General features: G+C 46.0%; 1 protein-coding gene across 1 annotated transcript in view; it reads left to right on the top strand.

Annotated features, from left to right (window-relative positions):
- Positions 1–16,939, top strand: part of LOC130206613 (uncharacterized) — a 61,420-nt gene that overhangs the window by 16,248 nt on the left and 28,233 nt on the right. Inside the window, exons 5-10 of the mRNA XM_056434659.1 lie at positions 5,488–5,610; positions 8,289–8,348; positions 9,002–9,065; positions 10,867–10,940; positions 12,159–12,476; positions 13,535–13,795. Of these exons, the coding sequence (XP_056290634.1) occupies positions 5,488–5,610; positions 8,289–8,348; positions 9,002–9,065; positions 10,867–10,940; positions 12,159–12,476; positions 13,535–13,795 (900 nt within the window). The remainder of the gene's footprint in view (positions 1–5,487; positions 5,611–8,288; positions 8,349–9,001; positions 9,066–10,866; positions 10,941–12,158; positions 12,477–13,534; positions 13,796–16,939) is intronic.

Here is a 16,939-nt window from a genome sequence, read left to right on the forward strand (position 1 = left end):
CTCAAAGGCACTGAAGCGGGCAGCTTCAACCTCGTCTACATCTGCAGGTCACGACCTCTCCAGAGGTCCCTGAACCTCTAGCTCAGGAAGGTGAACATTAACACTGAATCTATATTTATATATAAATTAAAATGGATTATTATATATTATTCATATTAGGTTCAAGCCTTTATCGGGCAAACAACCAAATATGGTAATTTCTTTAATTTATTTGACTACAAACGGGTATGGAACCAAATATGGTAACTTCTTTATTTTACCACAACTACTTAAAGTAACTTCTTTTTATCTTACCACAAGCGAGCAAGGTTCCATATATAGTAACTAACTGTTTACACAAAAAATATGGTAACTTCTTTCATTTTACCACAAACGAGCAAGGTTCCATATATGGTAACTTCTTTTATTTTACCAAAAATATGATAACTTCTTTTATTTTGAAGAAACCAAATCTGGTTGAAGTAGATTTGATGTGTTGATCTCACCTGTCATGTCCTCCAGTAGCCACTAGTGCTGACCCATCAGGGGTCCGGGTGCGGGGGACCTTCAAACCCTGTTTCCTCCTGGTGATCCGGGCTCACTGGGCCAAAACCTGACCTGCGCCCCTCCGCGCCTCCGCCTGGAGCAGCCTCTGCTCAACCGACTTCTCAACGAACTCCTCCCATCCTGGCCTTGACAGCGGTGAGCCAGCGTGGCAGCACGCGCCCGCCGCCCGTGGGAAAACCGTGGAGCTGGACGGGTTCCGGGTCCCGTTCGGGGACGGGTCCCTGAGGCTGATGGACCCGGAGCCGGCCGAGCACACGGGCAGCTACACATGCGTGTTCTCGCTGCCGCGCAACACGCTGCAGGCGCCTGCGTCGCGCCGACGACCCCATCGGTGAGGTCGCTAGGCAACGGGGACTCGCTGCTGTGGTTTGGGACTTCAGGGGCGGATCCAGATCTAGATCTAGTGCTCTATAGTGAGCCTTAAAGGTTGCAGTCTAGTCTGGTCCTCTAGGGGCCTCCGTATGGTCCTGGTCACTCTAGAGACCTCAGTCTGAATCCTGGTCCTCTAGGATACTCAGTGTAGTCCCTGGTCCTCTGAGACCTCAGTGAAATCCTGGTCCTCGAGACTCCAATTGTAGTCTGGTCACTCTGGGACCTCCAGTGTAATCACAGGTCCTCTAGGACCACTCCAGTCTAGTCCCTGGTCACTCAGAGACCTCAGGTATGAATCCTGGTCTCCTAGGACTCAATTGTAGTCTGGTCCTCTATGAACCCCTCAGTCCTGGTCCTCACAGGCCTCAGTGTGGTCCTGGTCCTCTAGAGACCTCCAAGTGTAGTCCTGGTCTCTCTAGACCTCAGTGTAGTCCTGGTCCTCTAGGACCTCGGTACGCCAGTCCTGGTCCTCTCTATGGACCTCAAGTGTGAGGTCCTGGGGTCCTCCTGGGACCTCAGTGTGAGTCCTGGTCACTCCTATGGGACCTCAGTCTAGTCCTGGTCCTCTAGAGACCTCCGTGATCCTGGTCCTCTAGCAGACTCGGTGTGGTCTGGTCCTCCTGGGGACCTCAGTGTGATCCTGTCTATGGACCTCAGTCTAGTCCTGGTCCTCCTACAGACCTCAGTGTAGTCCTGGTCCTCTAGGACCTCAATTGTAGTCCTGGTCTTTCTACAGACCTCAGGTCTAGTCCTGGTCCTCTGGTTACCAGTGTGTCCTGGTCCTCTCTGGACCTCCAGTGTAGTCCTGGTCCTCAGGGACCTCAGTCTAGTCCTAGTCCTCTATAGACGCGGTGGTCCTGGTCTCTAGAGACCTCAGGTGTAGTCCTGGTCCTCTGCAGACCCTCAGTGTAGTCCCTGGTCCTCTAGAGACCTCAGTGTAGTCCTGGTCCTCTATGGAGACCTCAGTCCTCAATCCTGGTCCTCTATAGACCTCAGTGTAGTCCTGGTCCTCTAGAGACCTCAGTGTAGTCCTGGTCCTCTAGAGACCTCAGTGTAGTCCTGGTCCTCTCTAGACCTCAGTGTAGTCCTGGTCCTCTCTAGACCTCAGTGTAGTCCTGGTCCTCTAGAGACCTCAGTGTAGTCCTGGTCCTCTAGAGACCTCAGTCTAGTCCTAGTCCTCTATAGACCTCAGTGTAGTCCTGGTCCTCTAGAGACCTCAGTGTAGTCCTGGTCCTCTAGAGACCTCAGTGTAGTCCTGGTCCTCTAGAGACCTCAGTGTAGTCCTGGTCCTCTAGACCTCAGTGTAGTCCTGGTCCTCTAGAGACCTCAGTGTAGTCCTGGTCCTCTCTAGACCTCAGTGTAGTCCTGGTCCTCTCTAGACCTCAGTGTAGTCCTGGTCCTCTAGACCTCAGTGTAGTCCTGGTCCTCTAGAGACCTCAGTGTAGTCCTGGTCCTCTGTAGACCTCAGTGTGGTCCTGGTCCTCTAGAGACCTCAGTGTAGTCCTGGTCCTCCTGGACCTCAGTCTAGTCCTGGTCCTCTACAGACCTCAGTGTGGTCCTGGTCCTCGACCTCAGTGTAGTCCTGGTCCTCTGAGACCTCAGTGTAGTCCTGGTCCTCTAGACCTCAGTGTGGTCCTGGTCCTCTGAGACCTCAGTCTAGTCCTGGTCCTCTATAGACCTCAGTGCAGTCCTGGTCCTCTCTCTGGACCTCAGTGTAGTCCTGGTCCTCTAGACCTCAGTGTAGTCCTGGTCCTCTGAGACCTCAGTGTAGTCCTGGTCCTCTATAGACCTCAGTGTAGTCCTGGTCCTCTAGAGACCTCAGTGTAGTCCTGGTCCTCTAGAGACCTCAGTGTAGTCCTGGTCCTCTAGGACCTCAGTGTAGTCCTGGTCCTCTAGAGACCTCCGTGTATTCCTGGTCCTCTAGAGACCTCAGTGTAGTCCTGGTCCTCTAGAGACCTCAGTGTAGTCCTGGTCCTCTAGAGACCTCAGTGTAGTCCTGATCCTCTAGAGACCTCAGTCTAGTCCTGGTCCTCTAGAGACCTCAGTGTAGTCCTGGTCCTCTAGAGACCTCAGTGTAGTCCTGGTCCTCTAGAGACCTCAGTGTAGTCCTGGTCCTCTATAGACCTCAGTGTAGTCCTGGTCCTCTACAGACCTCAGTGTAGTCCTGGTCCTCTAGAGACCTCAGTGTAGTCCTGGTCCTCTCCAGACCTCAGTGCAGTCCTGGTCCTCTCCAGACCTCAGTGTAGTCCTGGTCCTCTAGAGACCTCAGTGTAGTCCTGGTCCTCTAGAGACCTCAGTGTAGTCCTGGTCCTCTAGAGACCTCAGTCTAGTCCTCTCGAGACCTCCATCAGAGTTGGAGCACCAAACATATTAAATATGAATATTTTCATAATATGGAATATTGGATATAAATTAGGGCTGTCAATCGATTAAAAAAAATTAACTAATTAATCGCACATTTTGAAATTGCGATTAATTAATCGCGATTAATCGCGATTAATCGCAATTAAAAGTTACAAGTTAAAAGTTCATTCTTTTTAAAGACAAACTTCACACAGAGCAGTGTTTTCAAAGAGGCTCCTAAAGTGCCAGCGAGGTATTTAATATCGTGGATGATAAATTGTTTCTTCAGTGAAACATCAGATTAGTAAAAAAAAAAAAGTATATTGAGACCCCATTGGTCCTGTCATCTTTAACACTGAACAGCAGCAGAACCAGTGGCCTTGGTAACTGACTGACATTCACATATGTCACGTTAACCCTCTGGAGGCTGGGCTCATTTTATACATTTTACAAAATAAATTAAATTCACCGTTTAAAGTCTTTTGCATATGACACATACCCACGTGTTCTACATCAAACATTCCAGAACAATCTCAGCTCTGAAATGAGCCTCATTGTCCTCGCGCCGTGTCCTCTGGTTCTCTGACTGATAGGCTGCTAAATGAGCCTCACCTGTGAGGTGGGAGGTCCTTTGTGATTTACTGAGTGTTCATTGGGTTTTTTTCCCCCGAAATGTTGACAGACAAACGGATTGACCAATCACGGTGAAGGTTTCGTGTGTCGCGTTCTTTCCGCGCCGCGTCACCCGACACGTCGCCCCTCCGTTCCTCTGTGTACAGTGTTGCCAGGTCCGCGGTTTTCCCGCGGAATTGGGCTACTTTTGAAGTGTTGCCGCGGGTTGAATTTCTTGTCCGCTGGTTCGGGTAGACCTATTTTGCATGCAAATTACATGAATATCTTTAAATAAAAATCCATATTTTAAATGAAATAATTTATTTCTACCCAAATCCTGCAAACTGACTCCAGATCAGCACGTACACACATGGACATGGGACACGCCCACATACACACGCACCTAAAGCTCTCGCTCTCAGTCTCCCACCGCTCGATCCCAACTCTGGTCTGGTGGTTAGTGTAGCTAGCTACACTGGAAAACATGCCACCCGGTAAGTGGGCTAAATACGGGAAGAAATATACGAAAGAATGGGAAAGTGAAAACGGAATTAAAGAATGGATAGAGCGTGTGGCTGGGGATGATACTAAAGCTTTTTGTCGGTACTGCAAAACTGAGATTCGTAGCACCACAGGGATCTTCAAAACCACAGCAAAACGGGAAACACATTCAAATGCTGCTCCGTTCTCCAGTTGTCGAGTCGTGCATTGTTTGAACTATAAGTATATGATACAAATATAGTGAAGCAACATAAGGTGTTTCAGTTGAAATAAGGTATTGCATTAACTACAGTAAATGCATATGAAGTAAAACAGTACATTCATGTTGTCCAGGCAGGAGGAAGAGAAAAGGAAGAAAGCCTCAAGACAAAGCAACAGGTTAGTTTGTCCGTCAGTGAATTGGTCTACACCTTCACAGAGCTATATTTTATTTATGATAATATACTGTATCTAATTACACAAGGCCATTTTAGGACCTAGGTGAAATAACTGTTTCGGGAAAACTGCTTTTAATGCTGGCATACTAACCATTTGTTGTTACTTTGTAGATATTACAATACATTTGGAAATGATAGCAATGTTGTTGGACTTTAAAAGCAGTGTATATGGTTTGGCACAGGCATATTTTGAGTTCTGATATTGGGCTTGTTTTTTGGGCTTGTTTTATTGGCCATTGGGCTGGTTTGGGCTGGTTTTGATTGGCCATTGGGCTGGTTTTGTCACACAGACCTGGCAACCCTGTCTGTGTATCAGAGGGGGAGACGGGAGGAAGGAGGAGCAGGAGGAAACCCGACTGATTCATCCACGTTAAACTGATTTCTGCTCCTTATTTTCGCGGAGAAATGATTGTTTTAAAAACGGAAACAGTGTCAAACCGTACTGCCGCGGTTTAAAAAAAAAAAAAAAAATGCGTTAATTGCGTTAAAATATTTGAGTGCGTTAACGCGGCCAAATTAATCGCATAGATTAACGCGTTAACGCTGACAGCCCTAATATAAATATATAAATACAGAAATATATAAATATATATATATAAATATAATATAATATAAATATAGAGAATATAAAGGTAATATAATATTTATTATACATGTGTTTGCTTCCGGTGTGCAGGGGGGCGGAGCTCGGCGGAGGAGCCCTCGTCCTATTGGTGGACGGCGGGGCTGGTGGCGGGGCTGGTGGTGGGCCTACTGGCGCTCGCCGTGGTCGGCCTGCTGGTCTACCTGAAGCTGAAAGGTAAACATGGACTCCGGCAGACCTGGACCCTGACTGGTAGAGAGAAGACCACCTGACTGACACACCATGAATACAACATATCCTTACTGGGGGAGGACACAACTATTATGGGATGTCTGGGTGGTCATCCACACCGTCGTGGTCATATATTTGGGTTTTTGGGGAGATGAGACTGAAGCTCATGTTCCACAGTGATTATTTAATTTAGAAAATACAATAATCTGTTACTTATTCATTATATATGTATTTATAAATATATTTATATCAATATTCATTTATATATATATTTAAATATATATATATATATATACATACAGTATATTCATATATATAATTATATATGTATATTTATATATATATACATTTATATATATATCTATTTAAAATAAATATATTTATATATATCGATATATATATATATTTATGGAGATTTTTGGAATATATATGTTCATATGTATTTATATTAGGGCTGTCAGCGTTAACGCGTTAATCTATGCGATTAATTTGGCCGCGTTAACGCACTAAAATATTTTAACGCAATTAACAACTTTTTTTTTTTTTTTTTTTAAACGCGGCGGTGTTACGGTTTGACACTGTTCGTTTTAAAACAATCATTTCTCCGCGAAAATAAGGCAGAAGTCAGTTTAACTCGTGGATTAATCAGTGGGTTTCCTCCTGCTCCTCCTTCCTCTCCCCTCTGATACACAGAGGAACGGAGGGACGTCGGGTGACAGCGGCGCGGAAAGAACGCGACACGAAACCTTCAACGTGATTGGTCAATCCGTTTGTCTGTCAACATTTCGGGAAACAACCAATGAACACTCAGTAAATCACAAAGGACCTCCCACCTCACAGGTTAGGCTCATTTAGCAGCCTGTCAGTCAGAGAACCAGAGAACACGCGCGAGGACAATGAGGCTCATTTCAAACTGAGATTGTTCTGGAATGTTTGATGTATAACGTGGGGTGTGTCACATGCAAAAGACTTTAAACGGTGAATTTAATTTATTTTGTAAAATGTATAAAATGCCCCCAGCCTCCAGAGGGTTAACGTGACATATGTGAATGTCAGTCAGTTTCCAAGGCCACTGGTTCTGCTGTTCAGTGGTAAAGATGACAGGACCAATGGGGTCTCAATATACTTTTTTTTACTAATCTGATGTTTCACTGAAGAAACAATTTATCATCCACGATATTAAATACCTCGCTGGCACTTTATAGGTAGAGCCTCTTTGAAAACACAGCTCTGTGTGAAGTTTGTCTTTGAAAAGAAGGAAACACTTTTAACCTTATGTTGCCTTGGGTCATTTTGACCCGATTAAATATTAACCTCCCCGCCTTTGGGTCATTTGACCCGATTCAATGTTTCACCCTCCTGTTACCTTTATATTTACTAACATATTTTTACCCTTTAGGTTCAATTTAGCCAACAATTAAAACCTCCAGAAAATTATTAGAATTAATATTGTTTTTCAAGTTTAAGTGTGAGGCACTTTATGTTTGTTTGTTGACTACGGTAAGGACACCGACATTAAACATTGAATGGGGTCAAATTAACTTGAAGGCGGCAGGAAAGTGTAATATTGATTCGGTCAAAATGACAAAACTTCTAAAGTTAAGCGGTGAATTTTATTTTTTGTAAAATATAAAATGAGCCCAGCCTCCAGAGGGTTAACGTGACATATTTGAATGTCAGTCAGTTATCAAGGCCACTGGTTCTGCTGCTGTTCAATGTTAAAGATGACAGGACCAATGGGGTCTCAATATACTTCTTTTTTTTTACTAATCTGATGTTTCACTGAAGAAACAATTTATCATCCACGATATTAAATACCTCGCTGGCACTGTATATGTAGGAGCCTCTTTGAAAACACAGCTCTGTGTGAAGTTTTGTCTTTAAAAAGAATGAACTTTTAACTTTTAACTTTTAATTGCGATTAATCGCAATTAATCGCGATTAATCGCGATTAATTAATCGCAATTTCAAAATGTGCGATTAATTAGTTAATTTTTTTTAATCGATTGACAGCCCTAATTTATATATATATATATATATTTATAGAGATTTAAATTTAAATATATATTTATATGTATAAAGTTTCCTGATATACTCTAGAAAGTAAAAGCCCTTATTTCAAAGTATTACTTGAAAAGACGTGTGATGAGCCTCTTCCACCTCTGCTTTGTTGATTGTTGTGAAATAAACTGAAAGAAAAACTGGAGAAAAAACAATCTACAATTATTATTATTATTATTATTATTAATTGTATTATTATTCATTTTTATTATTATTATTATTATTATGATTATTATTATTATATTCTACGTTTGGAAAATGATAAGAATCCTTAAATTAATTAGCTCAGCTGATCATTAGATGTTAAGTGTGTGTGTGAAAGATAGAGAGAGAGAGAGAGAGAGTGTTAAAATAATTAAAATATTATAATAATTATAATTACCACTCCTTTATTAAAATACACACACCCAAACCAGTCGCACCAGTTTCCAGTATTTACTTCCGGGTCACGTCTGACGTCACGTTCACTAAGCGACGAACGCAGATCAATGAAAACAAAGATAAATTAATCATCAGAACACAAAATCATGAGTTGTATCCATTTGTTCTTTATCTTAATTCCCGTGCGCGTGCTTTAATGAAGCCTTCTGATTGGTCCTCAGGAGGCGCCGCGAAGCCCAGGACCGACCCCGAGGAGGCGACGGAGCTGCACCGGGTCAAAGGTCTGTGTGTCGGCGTCGCTCACCGTGCACCTCCCCCCGCTGGCCACCAGGGGGCGCCAGAGCTCCGGCCAACAGCACATTAAACCCTTTATGAAGGGAGGAGTCTGAGTTTATGAATGAATGAAGGGGAAGGAAAACAAGTCTCGACTTTACAGATATTTTACCGACAACAAACAATTTTTATTATCTACTTATCTGCCGATTATTTTTATAGATCAATATTTTTGTCTGAAATGGTGAAAGTTGATGTATTTACATTTCTTATTTAATCCCAAACCTCAAAGATATTTATTGGAAAAATTATATTAAACAGAGAAATTCAGGAAATATCCAAATTTGAGAGGTTGAATAACATGAATATTGTTAAAATCACCTTTCGAGTGATTCTCCACCAGGTGGCCGTTACTCTGTTGATGAGTCGACTCATGGAAGCAGCAGGATTTAGTTAATGTTCTTTATTGATTAGTGTTTGTATATCGAGTCAAACACATGTCGCTCATTAGTGCGTGAAACCCTTTCTGGCTGCTCTTACAGTAATAACTTTTCTAAAATCAGCTCTTTTTAAAGTTTTGAACTCCAAAACATTGGGAACTGATTATAAATGATGCCAGTAGAACTTCCTGACCTTCGTCTCCTCTTCCTCTTCCTCACAGACTCCACGGCCGACAGCCGCCTGCTGGCGGCGGGTGTTGAGCGTCGGGCCTCAGGCGTCTCTCAGTTAACGGAAACTAAGCGCCGCAGACGAAACGAACACGCCCACTTCTGCCTGGAGACAGAAATATATATTTTATTTTCCTACTCTGTCATTTTTGGTACTTTTGAGGCTCTTGAGGCGTAGAACGTGAACTCTAAGACCTTCAGCGTCCGTGGACCCGGACCAGCTGTGGAGGTCTGGAAGGAGGCGGGGCCTGTTCAACGGAACACAGCAAACGTCCCAGCTCAGTGAGCTATAGGGGCGGAGCTTAAAGAGCTGGACGCCGCTGGATAAGCATCCAGAAACCCAGAAACTAACAACAGTGCTAACAATGTTAACAGTGCTACTGGAGCTAACAGTGCTAACAATGTTAACAGTGCTACTGGAGCTAACAGTGCTAACAATGCTAACAGTGCTACTGGAGCTAACAATGCGAACAATGTTAACAGTGCTACTGGAGATAACAGTGCTAACAATGTTAACAGTGCTACTGGAGCTAACAGTGCTAACAATGTTAACAGTGCTACTGGAGCTAACAATGTTAACAGTGCAACTGGAGCTAACAGTGCTAACAATGTTAACAGTGTTACTGGAGCTAACAGTGCTAACAATGTCAACAGTGTTACTGGAGCTAACAGTGCTAACAATGTTAACAGTGTTACTGGAGCTAACAGTGCTAACAATGTTAACAGTGATACTGGAGCTAACAGTGCTAACAATGTAAACAGTGCTGCTGGAGCTAACAACGCTAACAATGTTAACAGTGCTACTGGAGCTAACAATGTTAACAGTGCTACTGGAGCTAACAATGCTAACAACGTTAACAGTGCTGCTGGATCTAAGAACTCAGAGGACTCAGCTTCCTGCTCTGAGGCCCAGCTGGATCTACAAAATAAAAGACTTCTTTGAAACCTCCTCGGAGCGTAACGGGTCCTCAGAGAGGTGGCGCCTTCGGCTTCGGCCGAAGTGATGAACACGAGGGTGACGTCATCAATGTTTAATCTGCCGTTTCTCTCTCTCTCTGCACGGCCACACACTCTTGACCTCTTGACCTCTTTGCCAAATGTAAACAATGTAATGTTATTAAAAAAATACTATTCTCTGAAGGGGTGTGTCCGGTTGCTATCTGACGTGACAACATCTCAAGACCCAGAACATATTTACATCTTAATAACCAGAACATAATTACTGTTTAATTTGCCATAAAACAGCTTTCTCTTAATTTTCTCTTAATATTCTCTTAATATTCACTAATATAAAGTGAAAGAGAAAGTCAAAGTCAGAGTGTGTGACGCCAGTAAAACAGACGTTTCATTGGCTCTCGGTGAAACCTGGGAGTCGTTTATCAGAAGTGGGCGGAGCTTCTCTACAAATGATAAGATTAAGGAATGGGTGACAGAGAGAGAGAGAGGGAGAGAGAGAGGGGGGGGGGATGGAGGGAGAGAGAGAGAGAGAGAGAGAGAGAGGGAATGGAGGGAGAGAGAGGGAGAGAGAGAGAGAGAGGGGATGGAGGGAGAGAGAGAGAGGGGATGGAGGGAGAGAGGGGATGGAGGGAGAGAGAGGAAGGGAGGCCTCAGTTAATGTTTTGTAATCTTAAAACATTCTGAACTTTATCCTTCTAAACACACTCACACACACACACACACACACTCACACACTCACACACACACTCACACACACACACACTCACACACACACACTCACACACACGCACACTCACACACTCACACACACGCACACTCACACACTCACACACACACACTCCCTGCAGGTGTGTCCTTGAGTCTCAGCTGTTATCGGGTCACATGACTTCACTCCCTCCAGCTGGCGGATGTCTCTGTGGGACAGCGTCGCGTTCTTAGGGTTCCTGACCGTCGTCAGGACGACCAACGGAGCAGGTGAGTCCACACCTGAACCTGAACCTGAACCTGAACCTGAACCTGATCCTGATTCTGATCCTGATCCTGATCCTGAAGCTTTGTGTTATTGCTTTTCTTTTGCTCGTATCTCGTCCTGGACTTTGGTCGTGATGAGTCGTCGTGTTTCAGCCGTCGAGTTTAAACCAAAGAACTAAATAAATATGAGAAACTAGAAGAAGATAAACTAGAAGAAGATAAACTAGAAGAAGATAAACTAGAAGAAGAGAAACTAGAAGAGACACACGGTGAATGAATCTGAGCAACAGAAACACGGAGTCGCCTTCAGGAATGTTGCACAACCCGATTCCTGAACACGGCCGACAGCCAATCACAACGACAGCTGAGAGCTGAGCTACGGCAGGGGGGGGTGTCAGGAGGGAGGTCAGGAGAGAGGTCAGGTGGGAGGTCAGGTGAGAGGTCAGGTGAGAGGTCAGGTGGGAGGTCAGGTGAGAGGTCAGGTGGGAGGTCAGGTGGGAGGTCAGGTGAGAGGTCAGGAGGGAGGTCAGGTGAGAGGTCAGGTGGGAGGTCAGGTGAGAGGTCAGGTGAGAGGTCAGGTGAGAGGTCAGGAGGGAGGTCAGGTGGGAGGTCAGGTGAGAGGTCAGGTGGGAGGTCAGGTGAGAGGTCAGGTGAGAGGTCAGGTGGGAGGTCAGGTGAGAGGTCAGGTGGGAGGTCAGGTGAGAGGTCAGGTGGGAGGTCAGGTGGGAGGTCAGGTGGGAGGTCAGGTGAGAGGTCAGGAGGGAGGTCAGGTGAGAGGTCAGGTGGGAGGTCAGGTGGGAGGTCAGGTGAGAGGTCAGGTGGGAGGTCAGGTGAGAGGTCAGGTGAGAGGTCAGGTGGGAGGTCAGGTGAGAGGTCAGGTGAGAGGTCAGGTGGGAGGTCAGGTGGGAGGTCAGGTGGGAGGTCAGGTGAGAGGTCAGGTGGGAGGTCAGGTGAGAGGTCAGGTGGGAGGTCAGGAGGGAGGTCAGGTGAGAGGTCAGGTGGGAGGTCAGGTGGGAGGTCAGGTGAGAGGTCAGGTGGTCACGGGACTTTCACCCAGGACACCGGGGTTCGGGTCCCAAAGTATCGGCGAGTAATTTTAAAGTTACCTTCGTTTCATAATTTAAAACCCGAGCGGCTCATATCAGAGTCATCATCATCGTCATCGAGGCCTCCGCGTCGGGCCGTCTGTATTCAAACCGTTAGGCTCCGCCTCCTCCCCAGATGCTGTGGCCTGTGTCCTGGGGGGCAGCTGCATCTTACCGTGCAGCTTCCCGCCCGGAGGGGAAGAGCTTCTGCACTGGATCCAGCAGGTGGAACCGGAACGCAAGGTCCACTCCTTCTACCGCGGCCAGAACCAGCTGGAGCTGCAGGACCGGGCCTTCAGAGGCCGGACCTCGCTGGTCAGGGACCAGATCTCCGGGACAGGAACCGCCTCGCTGCGGCTGACCGGGGTGCAGGTTCAGGACCAGGGCCGGTTCAAGTGCTACACCAGCACCAGCACCGGCACCAAGGAGTCCTTCTACCAGCTGAACGTGTACGGTACGAGAAGCACGCAGAACAAAATAACTATATAATTACACATATGTATATATATATATACATATATATGTATATATATATACTGTATACTGTATATATGCATAAATATATACATGTATAAATATAACTACATTTTCATAATTTCTATAATTGCATTTTAAAAGTTGGTCATGAATTTTCATAATTTTTAATGAATGTTCATGAATTTTCAAATTTTCATAAATGTTCATAATTTTTGAGATTTTTTTAAATCATGAATTTTCATAATTTGTTTCATGAATCTTCACATTTTCAGGAATTTTCATAATTCTTTTAGCATTTTTAAAAAATGTCATGAATTTTCATAAATGTAAAAAAAAAAAAAAAAATCATTAATTTTCATAATTTGTTTTAGTATTTTCTAAAAGATTCATGAATTTTCATTAATTTCCATAATTTTTTATAAATGTTCATACATTTTCAAATTTTCATTAATTTTCATAATTTCTTTGCATTTTTTTTAAAATGTCATAAATTTTCATAAATGTTCATAATTTTCTATAAATGTTCATAATTTCCTATAAATGTTCATGAATGTTCACGAATGTTCATGATTTTTCACATTTTCATAAATTTTCATAATTCTTTTAGCATTTTTAAAAAATGTCATGGATTTTCATGTTTCATAATCTTTTATAAATGTTCACGAATCTTCAAATGTTCATGAATTTTCAAATTTTCATGAATTTTCAAAATTCTTTTAGCATTTTAAAAGAAATGTCATTAATTTTCATAAATGTTCCTAATTTTCTATCAATGTTCATGAATTTTCAAAAAAATTCTAATTTTCATAATTTTTCATACTTTTTCATAATTTTTTTGCATTTTTGTAAATCTTCATGAATTACCATACACGGCCGTGATGTAACGTGATGTTAGAACCACCTCCGGTTCGGCCCAACGTGGCTCTGTGCAGAAACAGCTTCACATGGATTAATAAATCATTGAATACATACGCGCTCCTCACGCGTGTTCTTCCTCACAACTCTTCTTCTTCATTCTCTTTCTTTTCATCGCAGCTCCGGTGCGTAAAGTCGACATGCAGCAGCTGGAGGACAGGATCACCTGCAGCTCCCAGGGGGTCTACCCTGAACCTACGCTCACATGGACCACCAAGCCTCGGTCCAACGAGACCCTCCAGAACCGAACCAGCGTCCAGCGGACTGAGCAGCAGTTCTACAGCATCAACAGCTCTCTGGAGGATCCAGATCCTGGTCTGGACTACAGCTGCACCGTCAGCACTGCACTGAGCCACAGGACAGCCACGTGGTTCCGACCCAGTAGGTGTTTCTGAGGAGAAGCCGGTTCTGATGAGGAGCACCAGATATCTGACCGCCGCTCTCCTTCTGTGTCCTCAGCCTCCATCAACGGCTCACACTGAAGCCACCATCGCCTGCAGGTCCTCCGACAGGCCTCCAACGGGCCTCACCTGGAGGTTCAACCACAGTCAGATCATCCTGAACCGGACCGGCACCGTCGTCACGGTCTCAGAGGCCTGGAGGCCGCATGTGAAGAACGGTTCTGAGCCCAAGAACCTCACGCTGGAGGCCTTGTCTCCACGGCAGGAGGGGCTCTACAGCTGTGAGCTCCACGATGCTGAGGAGAGCTTCACGAGCAGCTTCTCTCTGAAGCTGGAGGCTGCAGGTCAGCAGCATGATGTCATCGTAGAGATTATAGATTATAGATTATAGATTGATTGGTATTTGAGGGCCAGTTTGGACCCTCTGGAATAAACTCAATGAACACAGAGAATACTTTAAAATAAATCAGCCAACAACTGATGCTCAGGAGTTTGGTTTAAAGAAAGTTAATTAAACTAATTAAACTAATAAATAATAAAAATAATTAAAAGTAATCAAAAGTAATTAAAATAATTAAAATAATTAAACTCTTATTCTGTTGCAGACAGTCCCCATGATGCCGGAGCCGTTGCAGGAGGGGTGATTGGAGCCATTTTAATCGCAGCAATAATCGGGTTGATAATATATTATACAAGCAGAAAGAAGAAGTCAGCTTCCAACGGTCAACCCGAGTAAGAACTCTTCATGAATTATGATCTTTAAATCACTGGAGATAGTTTATACTACAAATCATTTAGTAGGACACGACGTGCTGTGATTAGTTTATTAAATCAGTTATTGACAGATTAATGATGGACTGTGTAAGAAGGAATATCTGATCTTATTGGGACAGCAGTTGATTAATAAATGTACTTTATTCATCAAATGAATCAGTTGGAATCTACTGTCACATGACCTCTGCTACACAGACGAGCTGCGTGACTCCTCTACTTCCTGTCTGCAGGAGTCAGGAGATGGGTGACCTGATGACGTCACCGAGAGAAGAGACGGAGGAGCTGGAGGAAGATGAAGAACGTGACGCCCGACGGGGCGACGAGACAAACATCTCCACTCGAGGCTCGGATTTACTGCACTGTGAGCATGCACTTGAAGGGAGCGTTCAGAGCCCAGGAGGCCACTGAACACCTCCTCGCTGCTCCCTGAAGTCGGTTTGCAGCTGGAGGACGAACACCTCCTCGCTGCTCCCTGAAGTCGGTGTGCAGCTGGAGGACGAACACCTCCTCACTGCTCCCTGAAGTCGGTGTGCAGCTAGAGGACGAACACCTCCTCGCTGCTCCCTGAAGTCGGTGTGCAGCTGGAGGACGAACACCTCCTCGCTGCTCCATGAAGTCGGTGTGCAGCTGGAGGACGAACACCTCCTCGCTGCTCCTTGAAGTCGGTGTGCAGCTGGAGGACGAACACCTCCTCGCTGCTCCCTGAAGTCGGTGTGCAGCTGGAGGACGAACACCTCCTCGCTGCTCCATGAAGTCGGTGTGCAGCTGGAGGACGAACACCTCCTCACTGCTCCATGAAGTCGGTGTGCAGCTGGAGGCGGGCACCTCCTGCCTCGCAGTGGGTGTGCAACTGGAGGACGAACACCTCGCGCCCTGAGATCAGTGTGCAGCTGGAGGAACACCTCCTCACTGCTGCTCCTTGAAGTCGGAGTGCAGCTGGAGGACGACCTCGCTGCTCCTTGAGAGTCGATTGTTGGCTGGAGGACGAACACCCTCACCGCTGCTCTGAGTGATGTACAGCTGGAGGCTACCTCTCGCTGCTCCCCGAAGTCAGTGTGCAGCTGGAGGGCGAACACCTCCTCACTGCTATATGAAATAGGTGTGCTGGCTGGAGGACAGAGCACCTCCTCGCTGCTCCTGAAGTCGGTGTGCAGCTGGAGGCCAGTGCCTCCCTCGCTGCTCCTGATGGGGTTTGCAGCTGGAGGGCAGACACCTCCTCTGCTCCTTGAAGTGGGTGTGCAGCTGGAGGAGACACCTCTCTCTGCTCCTTGAGAGTCGGTGCAGCCCGCAGCTGGAGGACGAACACCTCCTCGCTGCTCCTTGAGGTCGGTGTGCCGCTGGCGGACGAACACCTCCTCGCTGCTCCCTGAAGTGAATAATGCAGCTGGAGGGCGACTTTATCCTCGCTGCTCCCTGGTCGATTGACAGCTGAATGAACACCTCAGCTGCTCCATGGTGTGCAGCTGGGAGGACGAACACCTCCTCGCTGCTCCTTGAAGTCGGTGTGCGCTGAGGATCAACATTCTCCTCGCGTCTCTCAGCTTGTGTGCAGCTGGAGGACGAACACCTCCTCGCTGCTCCCTGAAGTCGGTGTGCAGCTGGAGGACGAACACCTCCTCGCTGCTCCTGGAAGTCGGTGCAGCTGGAGGACGAACACCTCCTCACTGCTCCATGAAGTCGGTGTGCAGCTGGAGGACGAACACCTCCTCACTGCTGCTCCTTGAAGTCGGTGTGCAGCTGGAGGACGAACACCTCCTCGCTGCTCCCTGAAGTCAGTGCAGCTGGAGGACGAACACCGCTGCTCCCCGAAGTTCAGCAGCTGGAGGACTAACACCTCCTCGTTGCTCCATGAAGTCGTGTGCAGTTGAGTGACTTGAACACCTCGCTGCCTCAGTTTGTGCAGCTGGAGGACTAACACCTCCCTCGCTGCTCCCTGAAGTCGGTGTGCAGCTGAGACTAACACCTCCTGCTCCATGAAGTTTTGTGCATGAGGACGAACACCTCACTGCTCCATGGCCGTGCAGCTGGAGGACGAACCTCCTGCCAAGCTCCCTGAGGTCGGTGTGCAGCTGGAGGCCCTGGCACTCACTTGAAATTGATCCATGTGGACGAACACCTCCTCGCTGCTCCCTGAAGTCAGTGTGCAGCTGGAGGACGAACACCTCCTCGCTGCTCCATGAAGTCGGTTTGCAGCTGGAGGACGAACACCTCCTCGCTGCTCCCTGAAGTCGGTTTGCAGCTGGAGGACGAACACGTTTTGGTGTTTTTTTTAATCTGTTTTTTGTTCGATGTTTTAAAGTATTGAACGATTCATAAATACACATTTGTCCATTTCATGAAGGATCAGCGA

This window comes from Pseudoliparis swirei, chromosome 16 (genome assembly GCF_029220125.1).
Source record: "Pseudoliparis swirei isolate HS2019 ecotype Mariana Trench chromosome 16, NWPU_hadal_v1, whole genome shotgun sequence".
Classification (NCBI taxonomy): Eukaryota; Metazoa; Chordata; class Actinopteri; order Perciformes; family Liparidae; genus Pseudoliparis; species Pseudoliparis swirei.